Source organism: Branchiostoma lanceolatum, chromosome 11 (assembly GCF_035083965.1).
Source record: "Branchiostoma lanceolatum isolate klBraLanc5 chromosome 11, klBraLanc5.hap2, whole genome shotgun sequence".
In the NCBI taxonomy this organism is placed as follows: domain Eukaryota; kingdom Metazoa; phylum Chordata; class Leptocardii; order Amphioxiformes; family Branchiostomatidae; genus Branchiostoma; species Branchiostoma lanceolatum.
The window spans coordinates 810,337-835,029 of record NC_089732.1 but is presented as its reverse complement, the minus strand read 5'-3'; the positions used below and the strand labels follow the sequence as shown (position 1 = coordinate 835,029).

General features: G+C 45.8%; 1 protein-coding gene across 1 annotated transcript; it reads left to right on the top strand.

Annotated features, from left to right (window-relative positions):
• LOC136444776 (nuclear factor interleukin-3-regulated protein-like) lies at positions 1-24,026 on the top strand. Its single transcript, XM_066442519.1, has 2 exons — positions 1-147; positions 20,635-24,026. Exon 2 carries the CDS (start codon positions 20,780-20,782, stop codon positions 22,229-22,231), a length of 1,452 nt encoding a protein of 483 aa, XP_066298616.1. The 5' UTR covers positions 1-147; positions 20,635-20,779; the 3' UTR covers positions 22,232-24,026.
• Positions 24,027-24,693: the final 667 nt, after the last annotated feature.

The following is a 24,693-nucleotide window of genomic DNA, read 5'->3' as shown; positions in this document are numbered from 1 at the left end:
ACAGGGCGATGCGACCTACTTTCCCTGCTCGCTCAGTAGCCGGTTGTGGAACGTTCGAGGCGGTTTGCGTTGTTTTCCTCTCGGAAAAGTCGTCTCGCAAGACGCCGTGGACTTTCTTACCGGACGGCAGCGATCGTCACCTTACAGGTAGGACGTTCGGTTAGGTTTGGGGCGTTTTTTCCCGCGGTTTTTGGCGGGGAATGTTGTTGTCGGCGCTGCCCGTCGGTTTGGATGGGGGTTTGTTGTCCTCAGCCGACCCTGACATTGCAACATGATAATGAACGCTATGAATAATTCGCGCGGTTTTCGGGGGTGGGTATGGGGGCGCGCATGCCTCGGTTCTATTTTCTGCTTATTTGAGATTTGTTGTGTGACATAATACGACCTTGTTCACTCATAAAACTGTTTTAACAACGTCGCAAACAAACAAACCCATTCCCGCAGTCGATTTTGATTTCGAGTTACCCGTCTTGTGAAAAGGACCAGGCAAATCTTAACACAAAGAGTAAGATGACACTGTTTTTGTACGATCGCACCGACTGAAAGAAATCTATTTATAACCCAATTTGTGGAGCCTACGCGCAAAATATGTTGTATAACATACCTGATTATTTGCAAATTGGGAGTCATTTGGGACTCGACTGAAGAGATCTGTTAAACTCTAGATTCAGGGCGCTGTACATGTATTATTCAACTGCTATTGAGTCAGAAAGAAGTAGGTAGATGACATAACATGTACACAGGGCGTACAGCAGAGCAAAAAGGCGGCTCGGCCAAGTATAGAACGGCACCTCCGGGGTTCAGGCGGCTCGCTAGCCGTGTATTTCAGTCGGTGCCGTGTGGTTGGAAGTCAGTCTGGCGGTCTCGTTCCTGGGTTGTGATTTTTGGCATCCCGGATAGACTCCCGCCGAAACTGGCAGTTTCTGGTAGGTCATCTTTGTTAGTAGACGTCTGCTCTCGGTTGGACGAATGTCAGAAAATCACAGCGGTTAGAAAATACCAGTTTCGATGTGGCTATGCTGTGTTGGGGTCTTAGAATCCGTCTGACTCGCTTGGGGATATTAATGTCAGTGTATCTCAGGGTAGGGTAGTATTGTTGTGTGTTTACCCGGTTGCTTCTGCCGATTTTCGGGCGGCCGTGGGTTTCTGAGAAGTGCCGGTTTGTTGTGCAGTAGTGTTGACATGTACCCTGCTATGTCTCTGACTGGTATAATAATCTAACAAACACTCAGACTATTCTTAAAACGATTGTTGATTTTTTGATGACGTTCGGGCGCTCGATTAAAGGTTCCCCACGGATACCAGTCGCATTGTTGCCCGTAATCGGTTCGGAAATACGTTTTCACTCTTTTCCCGGCCCTTGTGTTGTCCCCACCACAAACTATCCGTTACCATGGCAACCGATCCCTCGGGCGATGAATTCCCCAAATCTCTTTTTCACCGTTGGTGCACACGGCTGGGACGGCGGCGCGCAAACCAACGAAAAATGAATATTATTTTGCAATTTCTCTTTGATATAATTTTCTCGAGAGTTTTTACTAGAGAAACTGCAAAATGTGGAGCGGTTGGGATTTTATTTTTTGGGGGGAAAAACTTTTTCAAAATGGAACGTATTATATGATGATGCAAGAGTACAACGGGCAAAAATAGGTCGAGCAGACCGGTCGGCCTGGCTCGGCTCCCCGTGGAGCTATCGCCAGGGATTTACGTAACTATCTTAATTACGCCGCTATTTTAAGCAGTGAGTGATTAAAGGTCGCTTAAGACCTTAATTTTCTGCGGGATTAAGAATAGGTCCCCTTTTCTAGTGCGCTCATTACCTCCAAGCAGAGGTTGATGGAGAAGATTGTGACCTTTTTATCATGATGTATGCCCTGTTTTCTGTCCAAGGTGCAGAGTGCCGATCAGAAAACGGGACATATATGATAAAAAGGTCACAATCTTCTCCACCATTGAACCTCTGCTTGGAGAGTACCCTCATAACAGCTTTTAGAAAATGAAGTTTTTGAGAAGGTTGTTTATCTGGCGCTGCCACCATAACCACATCCTGCACGGGTCGTGACGCGCTCTGCTGAAAACACCGCTGACGGCGGAACCAAAATAGATCTATTCTAAAGACCTCGGTGCTGTAACCAAAGGTAACCCAAAAACCCACCCGGTGACTTAGAATGGACCCTAGAGATCCAGCGCTAAAAATGAGCTGAACTGACGACAAATGGGACAGACATCATCGTTTTGCATCGCGTATTTCTTACGGTATTATACGCGCCAGAGAATCACGAAAATTTACAAATCGAACGGAAATAAAAAGAGCGGAAATCACACAAAAGAGGTCATTTTATCACCAACATTGTACTCGAAAAACACCGCCTCAGATTCAGAAAATATCTCCTTTGGAAATCGGTTGAAGGGATAATCCTCAAGATTCATAATCAAAAACAAAGAAAGAAAAGAATCAACAAATCGAGCGGATAAATAAAACGAGTCTAAATCACACAAAAAAGCACAAAGATTATTATGTGTTATGTCGAATCTTCGGTTATACCGGCTAGCTATATAGCCTATATATATAATTATATATAAAGAGAGATAAATAGATAAACAGATAAATAGATACAGCTAAAGAAACGTGGAGAGATCCCGGCTGTTTTCCTATCAGCGGCGCTTTATCGCCTTGGCAAGCCATGAGGTATATATATATAAATATAGCCTCAGATTCACGAAAACCTACAAATTGGGCGGAAATAAAACGAGCCGACATCACGCAAATCGGCCAAGAGATGGTGGTTCTATTACCGGGTCAGAAACGCGTGCGGCGCTGCATACCTGATTTCGCCTCGGCAAGCCGCGATGTTTAATTATAGCACGACGTGAGGTCAGGTCACTGACCGGCAACGCACGGACACTGCACCCGGGGGTAGCCTAGCTACCAGACTTCGGGACGGGCACGGGGGAGGGTAGGCTTGCTTGTAGACTCCGAGACGGTTGCGCCCCCCGCGGGGGGGGGGGGGGGGGGGGTCTCGCTAGCGGGCTTCAGGGCGGGGCAAACCGGGGGGAGTCTCGCTAGCTGGCTTCGGTAGGCTTCTGGGTGGTAGTTACAGCCCAAGGCCAGTTGCTAGAAGGCTTCGAGGCGGGCATTGAACGTTACCTCGGGAACAGCCTATCTTACAGGCTTCGTGACGGTCCCTGTGCGTAGATCGCTAGCCGGCATGGGAGCACCTTACCCGTGGCCTACTAGCCTGACTAACAGGATTGCGTTGGTTTTAATTAAAATGAGGACGCTTTTCTCTTTGCCCGTAAAGGCGAAGCTACGGTATACCTTCGGTTTAATTATTGCTTTCGCGTTGAAGAACAGACTTGTTTTTCAATCCACGAAGGAGCAGCTAGACATGAAATGAATATGATATGATGTGATATGGCATACGATACTTCGAATCTGTTCAGACTAATCATCGCGCCCTATTTACTAATTGAAACCATGTATTCTAGTGCCTGATACTGCATATTAATACGGAACAGTTCGTTGACCGAAAAAGCGCGGTCAGTGCACCCGGTCTTCCCGGCATGTTGACACAGGGGCAGCGGTGGGCGGGGAGGTAACACGGCACGCACTTTTACGTTTGACATCCGCGCGTGCATCCAGTTTTGCATGATTCGCGACGATAAAGCCAAGAAATATCGCTTGTTTACGACGATGGGTAGACAAACACGTGTTCATGCAACACACATCTGTGAACTATTGTACAGTAGTATGACATTTCCCCGTGCTGTCAGTTTGCAATCGGCATGATTCCCGAAAATAAACGCAAGAAATATCTCTTATTCAAACGAAGTGTGGAAACACATAAGAATGCTCGCAACGGTGTTCATAAGATGTTGCACGTACGGCCCAATAACTGCCAGACTATTCGCCGTGTTTCTCTGGCGCTGCATGAATATTTCATCAAATCCGTTCCCTATTCATCCACAAACGCGACATATTAGCTGTGCGGCACGGATTGCACATACTGTGACTTCAGAACTCTTTACCGCGAACTTAAGAAAACACCGCGAAAAGCCCTTCCATTGTGTGACTGCGGCGCTACTATTTTTTCAAAACCACCACGAACACTCAATTTTCTCCCTACCGCAAAATTAAATTCCCGCGAACATTTCTGCATTTACAGTACGCAGAAGAAGAGCCCAAACCTCTGTGGTCGAAGTGACTTTCTTTAATCTTCACTTTTATTTATTTGGCCAATTTTAGTACTCCCCCCCCCCCCCTCATATGGCGGCCAGGAAGGACATGGAACCAGATCCGCGGTGTATTTATAGACTAGCCTCTGTGTGTGTGTTTTTTTTTTTTGGGGGGGGGGTGTCGAGGGGGGTCTATTCTGGGGAGGGATCGAGGGGATCAGACGTCACTTTTGTAGTCGCCCGTATTTTCCTTTCCTTCTTTCTTCTGATATAGTTTCGGACGGATTTCTGCGAATGCTATCAGAGCCTTTCTTTTCTTGGCGTCCAATTGGTCACCATATGGTGCGACTGCACAGATACGTCTGCTAAATGTCAAGGTCACCCGTCAGGGGGCGATCACTGACCCATCAAGGTCGTCAGCTGTTACATAAGGAGAGTCACCCCGGTCACGTGACGTAATCTGACACCGCTGACACTGGCAGTTGTAACATGACCGCCGCCATTTTGTATAACCGTTTTTCTGTGTTGCATATCAGAAATATCATAAATAAAGCTTTGCAAGAACCCTCTAGTGCCGACATCTATTTTTACCCTGCTCTCCTGCTGACAGTAGACTGCTAAGCCCCCCCAGACTTTGTAGTTGCAGACAAGAACTGGAGATGTGCCAAAAAGGGTGTTAGATTGTCTAGTGGCGTAGCCTATTTATGTCAGGGTAGAGAATGTGATCTGGAAAATAGGCAATTCTACCATTAGAGATCTGTCTAGAGAGATCGCGATTAAGATGCTGAGAATGTGTTAGGGCGGTCTCCCATTTATAAATCCTAAATTTCAAGTCAATCCATCGATGACATGACAAGTGACATGAATTGAAGTCAAAAGTTCTGATTGTCTTTTTAGCGAATATCTTTGAATTAACAGACTCCGGTCTGTATCTGTATCTATATAGCCGGTATAACCGCCATTCGGCGTAAAACACCAGTTTAACCAGGATTTCTAGTACTGTACAGATCGCAAAATCTTGTGGAAATTGACGGAACGCTATTTTACTTCTCCCTTTTTGTCTGCATCATGCTTCACCTCAATTGAGGATGGCTGCTTTACCTTTTTTTTAATCAATAATAAATACCTCTTTTGCCTGAAACACAACCTGTCCTCCGCACGTCTGCTTGGAGATGAGTGGGGTTGTGGTACCCTGTTTGCCAGCTAAAATGTCAGGTCACACGCGCGTCTGCTGTAGGCTGCTTGACCTTCCGAGTGAGCTCGCTGGCTCCAGACACCACCTGAGCTCCTCCCAAGGATCTCCAAGCTGATGTAAGGACCCGACTCGTTCTAAGTGTTTCAATATTTTGTTGCTGCAATATTTAGTATCTAGTACTCTTTGCTAGTAAGTATTCTGGGACAGGACATCTCGGTTGGGGCTGCACAACGTCTTTCAGAAGGGACGTAAAATGGGGGTCTTGTGTTCGTGGAGGTGCCTGGGAGGGGCTAACATTCCCTCCCTGTAAAAAGATATCTTGCTACTGAAACAATACGGCAACGACCGTTTTGATTGGCGACGATCGTTTCAAATGGCGACGACGGTTTCAAATAGCGACGACCGTTTCAAAATTCGACGACCGTTTTAAACGGCGACGACCGTTTCAAATGGCGACGACCGTTTCAAACGGCGAAGACCGTTTCAAACAGCAACTACCGTTTCAAATGGCGACGACCGTTTCAAACGGCGACGGCCGCGCGTTTCCGAGACGGGCACGCGCGACCCGGGCCGTGATATTTCTACCGCTCTTGTGATGTAACCTGACACCGCCTCGAACCCAAACATCAGACGCGGTTAAATGTTACATGTCGCTTCAGTACGTGCTCAGACGTACCGAAACCTCAGGGCAGATCCTTTATACATCAGCCTGGTAACAGTACTTCACGGATTAAGCTTCGGTCCAAGTTGAAAAAAAGTACCCCACTGGGTAGTTCACGGGCTGATGTTTTTGGCACTTTCGGGCGTGACCCCTACGTGGCCCTGGGGGACACCCTGCGGCCGCCGGGCTATTTTGGGCCCGGCCGGGACCCGCTGTGACTTTAACTCGGACTCAAATTCAACGCGGAACCCGGTAACAAATAGACGCCGTGAGCTAATCGTGCGAGCACCGGGAGGTACCTCCGGTACCCGGCAGTCCACCGGGAAATGAATCTGTCTTCGGGGCCCAGCCGGGACTACACCCCCTACGGGCACCTGTGCAATTGGGACCAAAGCATCAATAGGGGTGTTATTATACCGGCCCAGTCCTGCTATTAACCAGGGAGGTTTTATATATATATCATATAAAACCTCCTTGTATTAACATTGGTCTTTTTCTGACAGCCTTTCTTTCTAGCTAGCCATTGTAATTTCAGTACTATCCACCCATAGCTTCTTGAGTTATCCTCCTCAACTACAAACGCCGTTTGATACACACAACCGCTAGAATAACAACTTCATTGCGCAACGCTTGTTGTATAAGATACATCGTATGACAACTTCTATTGCCTAACAACTAAAAAAACAAGCCCGTCAGAAGCAAAGCTGTTATTAGATGTAATAACCCTCGCCATGGGTAAAAATAGCAGCGCACTTTGCACGGCTTTAGTGTACACACTGTGCAGGCTTTCGGGCCGGGCGCCCGGCGGGTTTACCGAGGCTTGGCGGGGGTTAGTTGGTGCGGAAACAGAGCCCCCCCGTTCCGTCACGACCCCAGGAAGCGGGAAATGTTACCGCGGCGGTGACCTATCCACGGCTTACTGGGAACGTGACTTGGCAGGTTGTAATGCGGCGCTAAAGCGTTTTTACATAAGCCAAATGCGTTTGACCTATACATCGGGGTGGTGCGAGCGTCAACAACGGCTTTTAGTATCACTGTATTCCGGCTGGTTAAACCGTCTGATGGACTCACATTTAGCGCTGTGTTTGTTGGTAGATTATAATAGATAAAGGACATGTCAGTCTGACCCAAACGAGAAATCATACGATTGCCGCCTGCACCAGGGAGAACATAGCTAACAGGATGCTGTATTCCAGCTGCTTGTCTGATGGACTCTCATTTGTTTGTTTGTTCATTTTAATTTCACCAGGGGAATCATGTCGCCAGCTGTGTTTGTAGATTTAGAATGAAACAAACTGACATGTCAATCCGACCTTTTCAATTGACGTTAGGATGACTTATGTTACCGGGCAGCTTAAATCTTCAGTTCTGTATCTGTATTACCGGTAAAACCGCCCTTCGGCGTAACACACCAGGCGGACCAGCTTAACTCGCTTTTCGTAGATATAGAGAAAAAAACCTTGCATGTCAATCCGACCTTTTAATCGACTCCGACTTATACAATCAGAGCATGAGGACTGTTTTGGTTACGCGTTGGACCCACTTTATGTACATTCAACTCTGTTTTCGGAGATTTAAAACAAAACGACATGTCAGTCTGACCTATACAATTGACTCAGACGCCAGGGATGACTTTTAGTGGCGGGGCAACCTGACTTTGCTCACGGCCTGACGGCTTCGCTTACCCTTTAGTCTGTTGTTTTTTTAAGGGCCGCGGCAATTCGATTTCCTGGTTCTCGAGCTTGAGGAGAAACCTGATTGAGTGAGCGGGTGAACGAATTGAATAAAGATTTTTCAGGGAATTAAAAAAAAAAGAGAAACGGATCTGTATCTGTATCTATAAAGCCGGTACAACCGCCATTAGGCGTAACACACCAGCTATAAACCGGATGTCATGGCGAAGATTCAGATACTACCACACGAGTCACAAAGTCAACGAACAAGACTGATAAATCTTTCAAAAACGTGACAAATTTGTGCGGCTTATTTAGATGAAAACTCCCGACCTTCTCGCGATGTTGATATGACCTTTTCAATTTCCTCTGACGTCACTAATGACTTTTAGAATCAGGTCACGCTGACCTTGTTAACCGGTATGACGGCGTCGCCTGTCTTTAGGCGCGGTTTAGACACGCATTTCCAAGCCCACGGAGTACACTTGGGCCCAGTTTACACATGCATTTCTAAACACACTCGGAGTACACTTATTAGCTGAAGTCTGACTCAAGTGCGGTCTGTTTACACACAGGGCCGCGAAGTGACTTGGAACGCCCAGCTGCGATGGCGGTGTGACGACGGCAGTGTTGTCTCGCTTTGAATCATGACCAACTTGCACCAAAGAGTGCACAAAATCATAACACAGATAACGAAACATTATGGCATAAACAGTAAGAAACAATATCCAAATTTGCACCTTCACTAATTTTAATATGACCCCTAACAAGAGCATTGCACACCTCACAAGGAGTAGACTGGGAGTCGTGGATTTGCACACAAGTCTACGCGACTTGAGTCCGACTTCGTTTTCTGCATGTCTACGGACCCGGGCCAACTACGGACACACACCAAGACAAACAAACAAACAGACCGAAAACAATACCTCCATTTTCACGGAGGAAAAAAGTGAAAAATTGTCGAGGCGGCTAAATACGGTTGAAAAACCTGAGACCTTCTCACTATGTTAATATAACCTTCTCACGATGCCTTTGACGTCACTAATGACTTTTAAAATCAGGCCATTCTGACTTCATTATGGTACACCCCGACCAATCGACTTTTTTGAAACTCCGATTCGAATCAGCCATGACCCGACAAATTGCTTCCTAGTTTGCTTTAACGACAAAAACTGGCAAAACAAACTCGCCAGTGAGATGCTGGAAGGTGTCAGCTTTTAAAAGGTGTTTTCAGATTGACAACTTTGCCACTTTGGAAATGATCGAAGCTGACCGCGATTTAACGTTTAAAGAAAGATAGTAGAAACTATCTTTTTATTGTAAAATTGTCAATCTGAAAACATCTTTTAAAAGCTGGCACCTTCCAGCATCTCACTGGCAACTTTGTTTTGGTGTGGTATAAAGGCGTTACTTGCCTTTGGCTGTGCTTGCTCTAAGTAGATGAAAGAAACAACAAAGACCTTCCTGAAATGTTGATACGACCTATTCAATTTGCTCTGACGTCCTGGGTGACTTATAGGCTCGGGGCATTCTGTTTCTTCTTCGTAGATGAAAAAGAAATAAAGTTTCTGTCGAGGTAAATCTGATATATCCAAGTTACTCCGACGTCACAGATGACATTTAGTATCAAAATGGCTGCCGGCAACTTGTTTTAGTAGATGAGAACTACATAGACTGATCTCCATTTCAATCTGACCTATACAAATGGCTTTTGCGTCAGGAATGACTTTAAGTAGGAGGTCGCACAAAATCCACCCGGCGTTTCGTGGACTATACCAGGATAAAATGACATGTCCAGCTTAGTTCGACGTCACCAGTGACTTTTACAATCAGGTCACCCTGATTTTACAAATGGTCTCACATCAACGCTTGTCTTTTAGGGTCTTGTTTTTTTGTTGTTGTTTCAAGTAGATGAGAAAAAAAAAGTAGTTAGTCTGACGTATGCGATAGCCTCTGACGCCATTGATGTCTTTAACAATCAGGTCCAACTGACTTCACATAGGTCCCACGGCGACGCTTGTCTTGAAGTCTTGGTTTTATTCGAGTAGAAGGAAAAATTAAAAGACCTTCTCGCTGTGTCAGTCCGACCTCTTCAGATCGCTTCGACGACACTCATTATTTTTATTTAGTTTCCGGTCATACAGAATTTGTAAATGCTCCGACGGCGTTGCTTGTTTGTTTTCAGTAGATGAAAAAGACATAGACTGATCTCGACATTTTAATTTGACCTATCCAAATGATTACGACGTCAGGAATGACTTTAAGTAGGAGGTCGCACAAAATCCACCCGGTGTTTCGTGGACTATACCAGGATAAAGTGACATGTTCAGCTTAGTTCGACGTCACCAGTGACTTTTACAATCAGGTCACCCTGACTTTACAAATGGTCCCACAGCGATGATCGTCTGTTATTATTATCTTTGTCGTAGATGAAAACGAAAAAGACCTTGCTATGTCAGTCTGATAAATCCAACTGCCTTTGACGTCATAAATGACTTTAACAACAGGGTCACCGTGACTTCACAGATGTCCGACGTCGTCGCCTGCATGCCTTTAACTCCGTCTGTTCTAAGTACATGAAATAAGAAACAGACCTTCTGCAAAAGGTTAATCTGAAATATCCAAGAGTCTCTGACGTCATTATTGACCTTTAGCACCGGGTCATACGGGATTTGTAAATGGCCTTCCGACATCGCTTGCCTCTTTCCGAGTAGATGAAAAAGAAAAAAAAAAACTTCTCCGTGTTAATATGATTCCGCCGCACGTCAGAACTGACCTTTAGTTGTTTTAGTATCCAGGCATCAGTTAAATTTGTTAGTATAAACTATGTTAAAAGCATATCGTCTTTCCATAACTTGTTCTTCATGTTACCCCCACGTAAAGAATGACTTTTCGTATCTGGCCACGCGGACTTGAAAACTAGTTTGGTGGTGTCGCTTACATTTGACAGGTATTTCAACCACGTTTGCACATAAAAGAACCCAACACACTTATCGAGAAGAGTAGGAGTGATCCGATGTGCTTGGCTAAATACGCTAGCCGTAGCGAAGCCGCATTATATATTGTACTTTTGTACTAGATTTACCTTTTTTACGCCAATGTGTACGAGAAACAGATAACTGACCCGAAGAAGCCTCAGCGGGAATAAATCCCGGCTATATCTATTTATTCAGCTATTTCTATTCTGCGTAAAAATGAGTAGCAGCTGGTTTTCTATGGCTTTTTGGCTGGTTTGTGATCGCGGGCGTGTAGCCAGTCCAGTACGTGAAACAGGTAGATGATCTGAGGAAGCCTCTGCACGAATAAATCCCGGCTATATCTATTTATTCATCGTAGCTGGCGGTTTTCTATGGCTTTTTGGCTGTTTTGTGTATCTGTATCTATATAGCCGGTACAACCGCCATTAGGCGTAACACACTAGCTTCGCAGGCACGCGGCGCGACAGCAGCTGGTTATATTACACCGAACGGTCTGTCACACCGAGTCTTTGCACATCTGACTGCAACCGTTTTTTAAAGCTATTTAGTGAGAATGCTCCTACAGAACTTGATGATAACGAGTTCCATTCTACTATACAGTCGCGCGCGTGTTCTTATATGGCCAGCCCTGTACGTGAAACAGGTAGATGATCTGAAGAAGCCTCCGCGCGAATAAATCCCGACTATATCCGCACCAAGAGTGCTCGTTACGTGTCCGCCACAGCCTACCAAATATGGTCAGGCCGAGTTGAGCGAGGAGCGCTGAATGGAGGGTCACCAAATGGAGATTTCATGATGGCAAATTGCGTGTGGGTGTGTATTAGAGGCTGTATAAGGGGTTTAGCGGTAACACGGACTTGGCTGTGGGTTGAATGACCCCAATGAATCATGTACATAACAGCGGAGGATGAAAACAGCTTAGCTCTAAATAAAGCTGTACAATGATTGCGCAGAGTTATTCAATGACGCCTACGTAGTATATACTGATTTCTCATGTAAAGAATTATTAATAAACACGATACTACAGGGATCGATGTACGTACTTGCAGAAAGCCCCCAGATTTCAGGTAAAATATAAAAATCTTGCAATTTTGTAGGGTAAAAATCTTAAGGCTCAAATATTATGAATCACATTTCATCTAATTAGTAATGTACTAATGATACGAATGTCTATATACAGAATTTTTGTTTCCAAATTGCAAGTAAAATTTACGACTTATTTGAATTCTGTTGGTACTGTACAGGTCACAAGGAAACAAAGTACAGTATTTTGATCCCTGTTATGGAAATGACATGCATGTATAGGGTTGACGCGCCGAGCAGGGGTGAATAACCGGATGATTATGTCGCGGAAAACGTTCCAGAAATGGATCTGTGCCGTAACCCGTTATGTTAGCAGTGGCCATGGGAGCAGAAATAGGTCGAGACAAATAATCACTGGAGTCTGGAACGCCATAACGGAGGATGGATAGATAGTCTCCAACAGACTAGCCACGCCGGCTGAAAAATAACAAAATTAGTCAAATAGTGAAAATAATTTGCTAGGGCAGTCTTGCAATCATAGGGTACCATTAAGAAACAGTCAATTATTTACACCGTTTCTGTCCATGAATGCCCGGTGGAGGCTAACATTTCTGCCGAATTCTACTGCCGAATAGCCCCTCAGAAGGGCCTGGTGGAGGCTAGGGAATGAATATGTGCGACCGCTAAGCGTACGCGGGTTCATTGACCGGGTGAGTCATCCTGTAAAAATAAAACGCTCCGAAGAAGCTCCGCTTTGATACGCAAAATCAGGAGCGGCGTTAAAGCACCGCGGTGATGAAAAACAAATCTCTACCAGTGTGTGTGATTATATAAAACGGGAGGGTATAGTGACCTGGCGTTTCATAAAAACAACACGTGACTTTGCTCAGCCGATGGTTCAAAACTGAGAATCGGCCTTGCAATGGACCTTGAAAGCTTAAAACACCGGCAATAAAAACAAATCTCTACCAGTGTGTGTGATATTACAGAAAACGGAAGGGTAGAGTGACCTGGCGTTTCATGAAAACAACACGTTTCTCTGCTCAACCTATGGTTCAAAATCAGAAGCATTGCGGGACCTTGAAAGCTTAAAACACCGGCAATAGAAACAAATCTCTACCAGCGTGTGTAATATTATATAAAACGGGAGGGTAGAGTGACCTGGCGTATCATAAAAACAACACGTTACGTCACTCTGCTCAACCTATGGTTCAAAATGAGAAGCGGCGCGGGACGTACGTGACCTGGGTGGCTATGATATGAGCGGGAGAAGGGGTGAATAACCTCATGAATCTTATGTAAATGTAGACGTCCCAAAATCGACTCGGCCTTGATCTTCACAATGACAAATTGAGCGTAAAAGCAATGCCACGGGAACTACACCATTTAGAACGGTTTCACGCGACGCCATAGCTATTGGGACACCAATATGACCCCAGCTCTTTGCATTTCAGAGAAATTTTATTTTTGCACATTTAGATATCTTTATACACCCTCTAAGGCGGCCTCTATTGAGTGTGTATAGATCAACGAGAAGTGCTTATACACTCCAGAAGAATACGTAAAAACTTGCCGCTACAACATGAAAAACTGTTTTTCACACTTGACCTTCGATCATTCGAAATGCAAATGAAGGTCACCAATATGGCGGCCATCACCTGCCCGCTCAATGGAAATTGAGTGAAAGTGTTCTATGCTATGGCCGCGTGGCGCGTTGGATACACCCGATCCCTCGATCTCGGAAGTTAAGCAACGCGCGGTCCGGACAGTGCTTGGATGGGAGACCAACCAAGGACGTCCGGATTGCTGTAGCCTCACGAAGCTTTCCACGAAATCGTCTTCCGGGAGGGACGTAAAACGGGGGTCCCGTGCTCGAGGAGGTGCCTCGAACACGTTAAACAGCCTCATTACCCTACACATTGGGTACCTGCCTGTGGCACTGGCTGCAAATACACCTGATATATATAACGTAGGTATGAGATAGCCTCTACCAGGCTACATGAATATATAGCTGCAAAAATAGTAGAAATTGGCCAAATAGAGTGAATAGTATGTTAAGCCATTGAGGGAGTCGGCTACGAAGAAAACGGACAATAGGTGAACCACGTTCACTCTATTCGGCCAATTTCTACTATTTTCCCAGCGATCCGCGCAGCCTGGTAGAGGCTACGCATGAGGGAGAGATGCGTGTATGTGCGACTGCTGTTTACGCACACGGAGAGTTCAATGTCCCGATGAATTATTTCGTAAGGAAAGGTTTCAGAGGGGGAAGCTGTCGCGGCTTTGATTTGTGGACCAGGAAGCGGCGTGCAGTCCCTGGGGCCAGGAACGCGGGCTGAAAAACAAGCGCGGAAATGAAATGTGCGGTAACATCGGGAGAGTGACCCAAAGCATCATGCCGGAAAGGTTTAGCGCTTCAAACAAATGTCAAACTGTACTGTAGAAATATACCGCTTAGAAGTGCCTGGGAGCGTTTTGCTTTGAAATAAGCGCTATCTCTTCATGATGAGGTAAATGAGAAGAAAAGGCCGTTCGTTAGAACTATAAGCAAGATGATGAGATGACGTTATTGCCTTAGGGTTGGAGTGACCCACCGCATCATGCATTTACAGTTTCAACAAGATATACCACTGCAAAATACTTTGATGAGAAATATCTTGAGGCACTTTACTTTGAAATACGCTGTCTTCATCATGAATGAAAATGAGCAAAATTATCGTCCCTTAGAACTAGATGATGAAATAAAGGTATAACCAGGTACCTTAGGGTGGGAGTGACCCAACATATCATGCATTTACGGTTTCAAAAAGATACACCGCTGTAAAACTTTTTGATGAGAAATATCTTGAAGCATTTTACTTTGAAATAAGAAACAATATGGCAAAATAAAAGATATAACCTTAGGGTAGGAGTGACCCAATTTTTAACGTTTCAAAAAACATACGGCGTAGAAATATTCTATTGAGAAACACCGAGAAGCATCTCACTTTAAATCTGGCTAGGTTGGCAGTAAAATAAGGGGCATTTTTGTCCCTTAGAATTACAAAAAGTATGATAAAAGATTACAGCATCGGTACGGCGTGACATGTTTTGACGCCTGAGCAGAGTTCAGTAACCTCATGCATAATGCAGACGGAAGCGTTCTAGATATAGCAGCAGCGGAAAGAGGAATTGATTATTTTCTCTAGCTATTCCTTTCATTCTACCAGAAGGGAGTATCTAAGGTGCATCCTATATCCCCATCTACCTCATGAGACGGAAATGATATCGATCAAATTGCCACTAAAATAAGACATATCGTGGCACGTAAGGAAGGGAAAGGTATCTGGAACCAGCTGTTTAACCTTCTCCCTGCTGCCGAACCCTGGAACCGATACGAAAATTCGTGCCAAACGACTACTACAGCAGGGAGAAGGTTAACTCACTGAAAACTTCCACTGGTCGTGACAAAGAAGACAGACACTATGTACAGTATTTACAGGTTCATTGTACCGGGGAAGTTCTCCTAGCTCTTTTCGACCAGCACAATAAACAGTGAACTAATCACCAAGCAGATGTAAGGATCCGGCTCATTTTCGGTACTTAACACCCATCGTTGCAACAGTACTTTTTGTTTTTCGTCTCCTTGTTCCGAACCGTTGAAAGATACAATACTGGAAAAAAATACTTAATGTTAGAAATGCAGGCGTAAAACTCAGAGAACGAGCCAACTCCTTACATCTGCTTGGAGATGACGGCTTCATGCCCCAGAAACCGAAAAACGGACGACATTAACAGCAACGTACGAATGACGGGTGACCCAGACATCCAATAGGGCTGTAGTTGTCGCTGACGTCATTAAGGTCTGGGTTGTGTGTTCTTACCGTTTTTAGACACACCGTGAGATCAGGGTCACACGAGAACAGGTCAATGGCCCTCTTGGGTAGGCACGTATATACATGTGTAGGTCAATGAGGGGAACTACAGTAACTTGTCAGAACTATGCCTAAAGTAAGACAATAAATTGATATTTAGTACTGCCATTGCCAGTGCAGACTGATTCGGTGTCATTTTACCAAGTGAGCCTGAAATATACTTTCTCCCCAAAACTTCCGTGACCACTGCTTCCGTATGTTCTTTTGTCTTATACTTCCTTATGTCCAGTGCTTCCTTATGCCCAATACTTCCTTATGTCCAATACTTCTTTTGTCCAATACTTCCGTGTGCCCGATGGCGAAAACCTGTAAGGTCTGCATCTGTTAGCTCAACATTGTTCAATCACATTGCCGCTAAAATAAGACATACCATGCCACGTTAGAAAGGGAAATGTATCTGGAACCAGTTTAACTTTCTCCCTTCTGTCTAACCCTGTAAATTATAACCAATACAAAACTTCCGTGACCACTGCTTCCGTATGTTCTTATGTCTAATACTTCCTTAGGCCACAGCAAGTAATTTTTATGGATGACATCAGCGCGCTCATTAATTTTCGCCTAATTTCGAAATAAAAAACAAGAAATTTCATTGCCCTCCGACGGTGGTCAACATGCCAAAAATTTGCAAATATGTCGTAAACGTTGACAGTCTAAGATGTTTCATTGCATATGAATACCCAGTGTAGTTCCTGCCCATGATGGTATGACAAGCTGTTTTCTGCGTTTGTTCTAGTTAATTGAGCTGTATACACATCTTCAAGAACAGTTTAACATTGACAGTCTAAGTTGTTTCATTGCATATGAATGCCCAGTGTAGTTCCTGCCCATGATGGTATGATAACAAGCTGTTTTCTGCATTTGTTCTGGCAAGGACATTATATGAATAATGCGGGGGGGGGTCTAGTTAATTGAGCTGTATACACAAGGTGTTTCATCGCATATGAATTCCCAATGTAGTTGCTTCAGATGACGGTACAACAAGCTCTTTTCTGCATTTGTTGTAGTTAGTCTATTGAGATGTTTACACATCTACAATGACATTTTTACATTAAATCAAGGAGGTTTTACATTATATATGAAACCTCATTGATTGAATACAGGAATAAAAGACCTGTTGGTAATGATATCATATTTCATCACCTCAATTCTTGTTTAACAAGACTTATGATCTCATAATTTGAAAATATAGGAATCTTGTTTTTTTTGGCCCGTCTTGTTTTTTTTTCGCCCTATCTCATTAATTTTGGACTCTGCGGAGGATGTCATCCATAAAATTTACTTGCTGTGGCCTTATGTCCAATGCTTCCGTGTGCCCGATGGCGAAAACCTGTACTGAGGTTTGCATCTGTTATGCCCAGCATAGTTCAGTCCATGGGCCATGCTTTACTCCCCCGCTGTGCACACAACGCCATCTAGCGGTGACAATTGGCAGGACACCATTACATCATGACAAAACGCTAGCAACGTTGACAAATCCTACAGCTATCAGCGTCGTTCCAACCACTGGATGAATTGAAAACACAATGCTGCAGTAAGCACCCTATAGAGGGAAGCTACAACCACACTGCGTTGGTGAAGTGTTTTCCCTATGTTGTTATGTAAAGTACGTCGATGAAGTCAGTCACTGGACGAAAGACAGCGGATGCTGTCTGAAATGTCTGACTGTTTCAAAATTTTATCCAGTTGCTTGAGTAACTATTTTAGCGTATCTTATCACCTGGATGTCTAACCTTCATCAACGTACGTCGATGAAGGTTAGACATCCAGGTAAAAAGATACGCAAGAAAACCGTTACTGAGACGTCCCTGACGAAAGGTAGTGGATGCTATCTGAAACGTCTGACCGTTTCCAAAATCTATCCATTTGCTTGAGTAACAGTTTTGCGTTATGTAAAGGACTCTTTTTACTTCACAGTGATACTAGATATCGTACACAGATGAGCGTTGTCTCTTACATAAAGAAAAATGACATGGGCCATAGGGACGCTTTGCTCTGATGTTTGGCAACAACAGAGAGATGAAGAGAAACGTAACACATCAAAGGATCAGAATTCAGGCCGTTGAGATCCGGCCCTTTGAAACAGCTTACGTGTACAGATACCGGCAGGTCAATCGGATATCAACATGAATGCGGCGTCTGTAATCGACCTTTTTAGGGCCTGATATAACGTCCGGTCGCTTTTATATAACAGCCTCGTCCAGCTAATGACCAAGCCTAGGTCGTGATAGCCCGAACTGTTTTTCAGCAGTGAATGTAAACTGAGCTGACATTACACTAACGACATGTCAGTACAGATGTGTAGGTGGAAAATCATCATGGGTCATCGTCAGAACCTTATAGACATATATTCCTTCTTCAAATGGGAATTTAAACTGTGGTGACATTACTCTATCAATATGGAAGTACGAGTGTGGAGGTGGTAAAGGTCAAAATCATCCTAGTTCATCGTCAGAACCTTATAGACATAGAGTCCTTCTTCAGATGGGAATTTTAACTGGGGCGACATTACTCTAACAACATGTCAGATGGTACAGGTCGAGTTCATCGTTAGAGCCTATTTATAGACATAGAGTCCTTCTTCAAATGGGAATGTTATCTGGGAAGACAGTACTCCAACAAGGTGTGTAGGTGGACCGGTCCATTCGGGATGTTAACTGTAATCATATTTAATCGTCAAAACCTTGTACACTACAGTGTCCCCTTCAAGAGGAAATGTAGGCTGGGATGACATGGCTATGTAGGTGGAACAGGTCAGCCGGATGTTCAGTGTCATTTCGATTCGTCGTCAATTGCAAAACAAAAACCATGTAGACAACAGTTTTCCCTTTCAGGAGGAATGTAGGTTGGGATGACATGCGGATGTGTAGGTGGAACAGGTCAGCCGGATTTTCAGTGTCATTTCAATTCGTCGTCAAAACAAAAACCATGTAGACAACAGTTTTCCCCTTCAGTAGGAAATGTAGACTGGGATGACATGGACGTGTAGGTGGAACAGGTCAATCTAATGTTCAGTGTTATTTCGATTCGTCGTCAAAACAAAAACCATGTAGACAACAGTTTACCCCTTTCAGGAGAAATGTAGGCTGGGAAGACATGTTTACGTAGGTGGAACAGGTCAGCCGGATGTTCAGTGTCATTTCGATTCGTCGTCAAAACAAAAACCATGTTGACAACAGTTTTCCCTTCAGTAGGAAATGTAGGCTGGGATGACATAGTATGTAGGTGGAATAGGTCAGCCGGATTTTCAGTGTCATCTCAATTCGTCGTCAAAACCTTGTTGACAGCACGTCTTCAGTTTATTCTACTTAACCAGGGAAGGTACACTCGTTTTGACCTGGTAGACCTCATACCCTCATACCCTTCCAGTCCACATACGAAAATAGTTGCACTGAGGAGGTATGGCAACGCAGCATTGTGTACATTGGGAATTACGGATATACACGCAAACACATGTACAGTAGAAGCCACTTAATTGCACAACGGATTAACGCACAATCCATTTAATTGCACCGAATCCCAAAATCCCAAACCGGTCCCCATTCACTCCGTTGTTAGTGACTCCGCATATCTGCACAGTGCATTGTCACCAATGCCGGATAACTGCACAATTGTTTTCAAAAATGGTCGACAAGTTAACTAAAAAGGTGCGCTAAAAATCGGCAAACGCGGTACATGGACACGCCAAAACACTTCATTCCCTTCGATCAAGTAAAAACAGCACTAAACGACAAAAACAAATCGGACCACACGTCCCATCTGCTTGTATGTCGGCCTAATTGGTGGGTTACGTGTAGATCGTGTATCAGGGCGCCCTCTTTAGCCTGATCACATTAGCAGCGCTTATCAGCTGGCACAAAGCCGCTGACGTCCGTACGGGGGTCGACGTGACGGCCGCCGCGCTGATGCAATCACTGCCACCGAGTATCGCACACGGGCACCTCATATCACATTCATCTCCAAACACGGTTAGAGTAACCTCTTTTTTAGTACTGGTTAACACCATCACTTTGTACAAACACGTTTAGTTATACCATACATGATAAACTGCTTGGCAGAAATTACATCTGGGTTTTATTTTAGAATGGAACAGAATTGGGTCATCTTTCTTTGATCCAAGCCTCAGCAAACGACATCAGCCACGGGTCATGCGGAGTAAATAGTTCGGTCCTGTTGGTCGCTGCGATAATCACGTCGTAAGCGCGTGGGAGAGGGAAAGTGGATCAACTCATTTCTGAGACGAAGCCACTAAGAGAAGACCTACCGATAGTCTGTCCCGTCCTCCTATGTGGTATAAGGAGAGTGCTGGGTCTATATTTCTGACAACTGTGAGTTCAGGTGTATTAATTTATAGTTGTAACGTTTTCCTGGTTACCTTCGCCGAGAAGGTTATGCAGAGTGTAGCGTTTGTGTGTTTGTTTGTCTGTAGTGGACCAGCATAACTCGAGAATGCCTTGATGGACTGTCTTGGTATTTGGTATGTTGGTAGGTTGTGATGAGACCTGGAAACGATTAGATGTTGGGCCCCCTAGCGGCTTCTTACGGTACTGCAGCGGAACTTCCTGTTTTGATATCTCGTTCTTTATGCTTTTCCCTCGTAGCCCTTGGCCTTGTCCCGCAGCGCGAGACTCGATCGGCCGGCGAGTCTGTCAGCTACTCGTGACAGTTTCGTCATTAATACGCCCGGTGTGTTCTCGATCATTGCGCGCGAGATTCTTAGGGGTCGACCGATGTTCGCATGTCACCGAGCCCCGTTAGATATGATAGGGTCGATTTTCAGGCGACAAATACGCGCGACCCTCTGTCGAGGTTAACATGGGGCGACCAATCAACCAATACGTCGACTGTGTGACAGCGGGTTCAGCTACCGTAGATTTGAGGCAGTGTGTTCTGGTGGCTCCTCACCATTTTAGAGTCGAATCAAGACCTTGTGTTCATGATATTGTAAGCTTTAGGACCGATGCTATCATTTTGCAAGGATACTTATGGCTTGTTTTCTCTTTTTGTGTTTCTTCAGGTCCGGTGACTGGAGTTTCTTGGACCACGAATCGACCTCTGAGCCACGCCTTTAGAAGTGATCAGCTCTGGTCAGCCTTTAAGAGGACCGAGCACCTACCCTTGGGGAACACCTTCTGAACCGCCTGTCAGTCAAACGCGTTGCCATGGTGAAGGAAGACGGGATCGAGCACGTCGCGGACAGCACGGACGCCATGTACGACTCCGATCAGCACGCCCTGGCCGCCACTCAGCTGATGGGGGATGCTGTCGCCATGCCAACGGAGTCCATGGAGATGGAGAGGGTGCTGAACGTGCGTCGGAAGGACGTGCTGTCGTCGCGGAAGCGTCGGGAGTTCATCCCGGAGGAGAAGAAGGACGTGGCGTACTGGGACAAGCGCCGCAAGAACAACGAGGCGGCGAAGCGCTCCCGGGAGAAGCGGCGGCTGAACGACATGGTGCTGGAGACGCGCGTGCTGCAGCTCACCCAGGAGAACGCGCGGCTCCGGGCGGAGATGTACGCCACCAAGCAGCGGCTGGCGGAGGTGACGTCGGGCCAACAGCGCCAGTACGTGGCGGGCCCGCCCAGCCCCCCGCCCGTGCAGTACCCGCACGTGTACCCGGGGGAGCGCGCCGTCTACACGCAGCCGTTCATAAACGGGTATCCCCACGTGCAGGAGCAGCAGCAACAGGCGTGGTACGATCGACAACGGGACATCAACATAGAGTATCAACAGCGACACCTAGCGACTTCTAGATACGCAGCGTACGACACGGCGGAGACCAAACCCCACCAGCCCATTCTAAGTAGTGACCATTCGCAGTGGGACTCTGAAAGCACTGGCACAACAGAAGAAATCCAGCCGGCAGGAGTCACGTCGCAGGCCGTGGACCTCAGTTTCGCCAAGGAGCGGTTGAGAAAAAGTTCCGAGGACGACAACAGCAGCCTGAGCGACTGCAACTCGCCGGCCGCTCGGGAGCAGGAGCCGACGCGCCCGCCCAGCCTCAGCCCGACGGTCCGCAGCTCCATCCTGAAGTGGGGCGACGAGAAGTGCCTCCCGCACAAGCTCCGACTGAAGCTGTCCGCGCAGCATCGCGACGAGTCCGCCTACCACAGCGGCGATCGCGACGAGTCGGCCTACCACAGCGGCGACAGCGCCGACGACACTTCTCCGGACTCCCCGGTCATGCCCACGCTCACGGGCGAGCGCCCTAGCGGCGAGCGCCCCGAACTGCAGGGCTGCCGCGACGCCAAGACCAACAACAACAGCACCCACCCCGACCACCGCACACATCGAGACCACGCACGGGAGGAGCACCATTCCCTACCGCAGCAGCTCCCCGACAGTCCGGCGGACCCCGACCTCCAGGAGAAGCGGCGCCGGAACAGCGAGAAGGCGCGGAGGAGCAGGGAGCTGCGGCGCATGATGGTGAGCTACCACACCTCACGCTCCACGCACCTGCAGTCGGAGAACAGCCACTTGCGGCAGGAGGTCTCCCTCCTCTCCGCCGAGATCTTCACGCTGAAGCACATGCTGGAGAAGAAGAGGGAGGCCATCAGCTTCGCGGAGGCCGACAGCATCGACGGATCGCCGCACAGCGTCGACAGCCTGATCTAAACCGCGACGCGCCTTTCCGTCTTGCAAACGGCCGACGCCATTCGGAACGGTCGATGCCATTAAGAACGGTTGATGCCATTCGGAACGGTCATTGCCATTGGGAACGGTCGATGCCATTGGGAACGGTCGATGCCATCGGAACGGTCGATGCCATATCGCTAACCGTTCGATGCCACATCAAAACGTATCATAACTTGTTTTTGGAAGCAAAAATGTATAAAAAAACATTTCAATTGCAAATCTATGACTGTATAAAATGGTATTAAAGATGGTAAAAAAAAAGTGCATCTGTTCGGGTTCGAACACAGGTCAAAAAGCCTTATCTTAAGTTGAAATACTAATGCTCTACGCTTGGAAGCAACCCGATGAAGACGGAGCGTGCTAATACACTTAAAAGTGTACAGGTCTGAGATATAACATCGACCGTTACAAATGGCAACGGCCTTTTAGGAGACTGAAACTAGCACCATGGACAGGTCTTCGCGAGAATGATTCTCATCATCAGCCAACTTGGACTTGACGTCGCTTCAGTTCGCGTTGAACGTCGTAGAAGACAATGAACAATCGCGGACTATCCGTATCAGTGTCTGCATCTTTCAACTTACCAGAGGGTCAGTTGAACGTCGTGAACTTGACCTTGTTAGACGGGGGGAGAGGGGCTTATCAACGCTGCTGGCAGCAACAATGCTTTCAAAAACTCACGTACAGAAAGACTTCTAGACTATGTTCTATTCTACTATATGTATCAAGGTTTGTAGTTGAAAATATAACTTATGGGCGTCAGTTTGCCCGCGAATCGAGAATGAATGATATCCGAGTATCTCGTTGTTCGATGCTCTTGGACATCCGTGTGTTTTGTCCTAACAGCTGTTATATTAACAGTACCAATTCTAAACGTACTTGTGTATTTTTGAAATAAATATATACGGCTGTGCGGCCTGGATCGCTAATATATTTAAGATAGTAGCGCGTATCTAGATACGGAATCGGACTCTATATGTATTTTTGAGAGATTCTATGAGGTGTCAGTGCTGTAGCTACTAGTGATAACCTGTTATTGGTCAGATGTTTTTGTGTGTTACTGACGCGCATGTCAGGGGAACTGCTATCCGTCCATTGGAGGAGAAAAATCACGTGTTCATGACGACTATATGCATGTTCACGTGATTGTGCTATATTAGGGCATATCAACTCGATCTTATGGATGACAACGTCTGGAGAAAAAAAAATACATTTGATGCGAGAGCAAAAAAAATTGTTTCGAAGTGAGAAATTTTACTAGGCGAGTCCTTGCTATAAAACCAGGCAAGAAATGTCATTCATAAAAACCGACGTTGTGTGGCCTTGTAGTATAGTAACTAACCACTTAGAGTGGTTTGTAACGTGATAATTATATATATATATATATATAAAGCCTGTATATATTTGGTATTGTAAGACGTTCTTGCTGCCGACGTAATGACGTCATACAGACGTTGACGTGCACAGACGTTGAACACAGATGTTGATGTGCACAGACGTTGATGACGTCATACAGACGTTGATGTGCACAGACGTTGTACGCAGATGTTGATGTGCACAGACGTTGATGACGTCATACAGACGTTGATGTGCACAGACGTTGATGACGTCATACACAGATGTTGATGTGCACAGACGTTGATGACGTCATACACAGATGTTCAAAAGATGGTATTTTCTGGAGTTACTTTATTTTCCCGTGGAATATTTGCACCCAGAAAGCTGTTCTGCGAAGTGTGCTTTCTGATGGACTTTAATACAAAAGTTGAAAATATTTGTTCGCTTGCTTGTTTACTGTGTGACTGTGGATGGCTAATATCAGATAAATTAATTACCCGTCACATAGATACCCTTACTTGGGGGAAAGGCAACTAATGTTGTCCGCTGGTAGAGAAATCAGTATGTACCATAATTTTTTAAGTCTTTGGTATGACCCGGCCGGGGATCAAACTCATGACCTACCATGCGCAAGGGGAACACTCTACTGTTACCATTGCATCACTACCAGCAGATTAGCCCCCTGCTGTAGAGACTTGCACAAAGTTGTATCGCCCAAGGGCTGCGAATCGGAAATGTGTGCCACCATAGGCTTCACCAAGTGGCGTGGGAGGACTTTAACTTTGCAACAAATGTTGTGCCCTTGGGGAAGTCATTTTACACCTATTTCCTCACTCTACTCAAGTCAAAATGAGATCCTTGACTCCGTTAGGGATGTCCTCTCGGATGGGGTGTAAAGTCTGAAGCCCTGTGTCTGAGGAGAGCCACACAAGGGGCACGTTAAAGACCCAACCACACTTATCTTAAAGAGTAGGGGTCCTTTCCAGTGTGAGTGGATCAAGCCTTACAGTCTGGTCTCTGGTTGACGTCTTGAAAATGTTACAACCTCCTGTTGTCTCAATCCTTCCACAAAATGTGGTAAATCTTGAGAAATAGACAGTTGT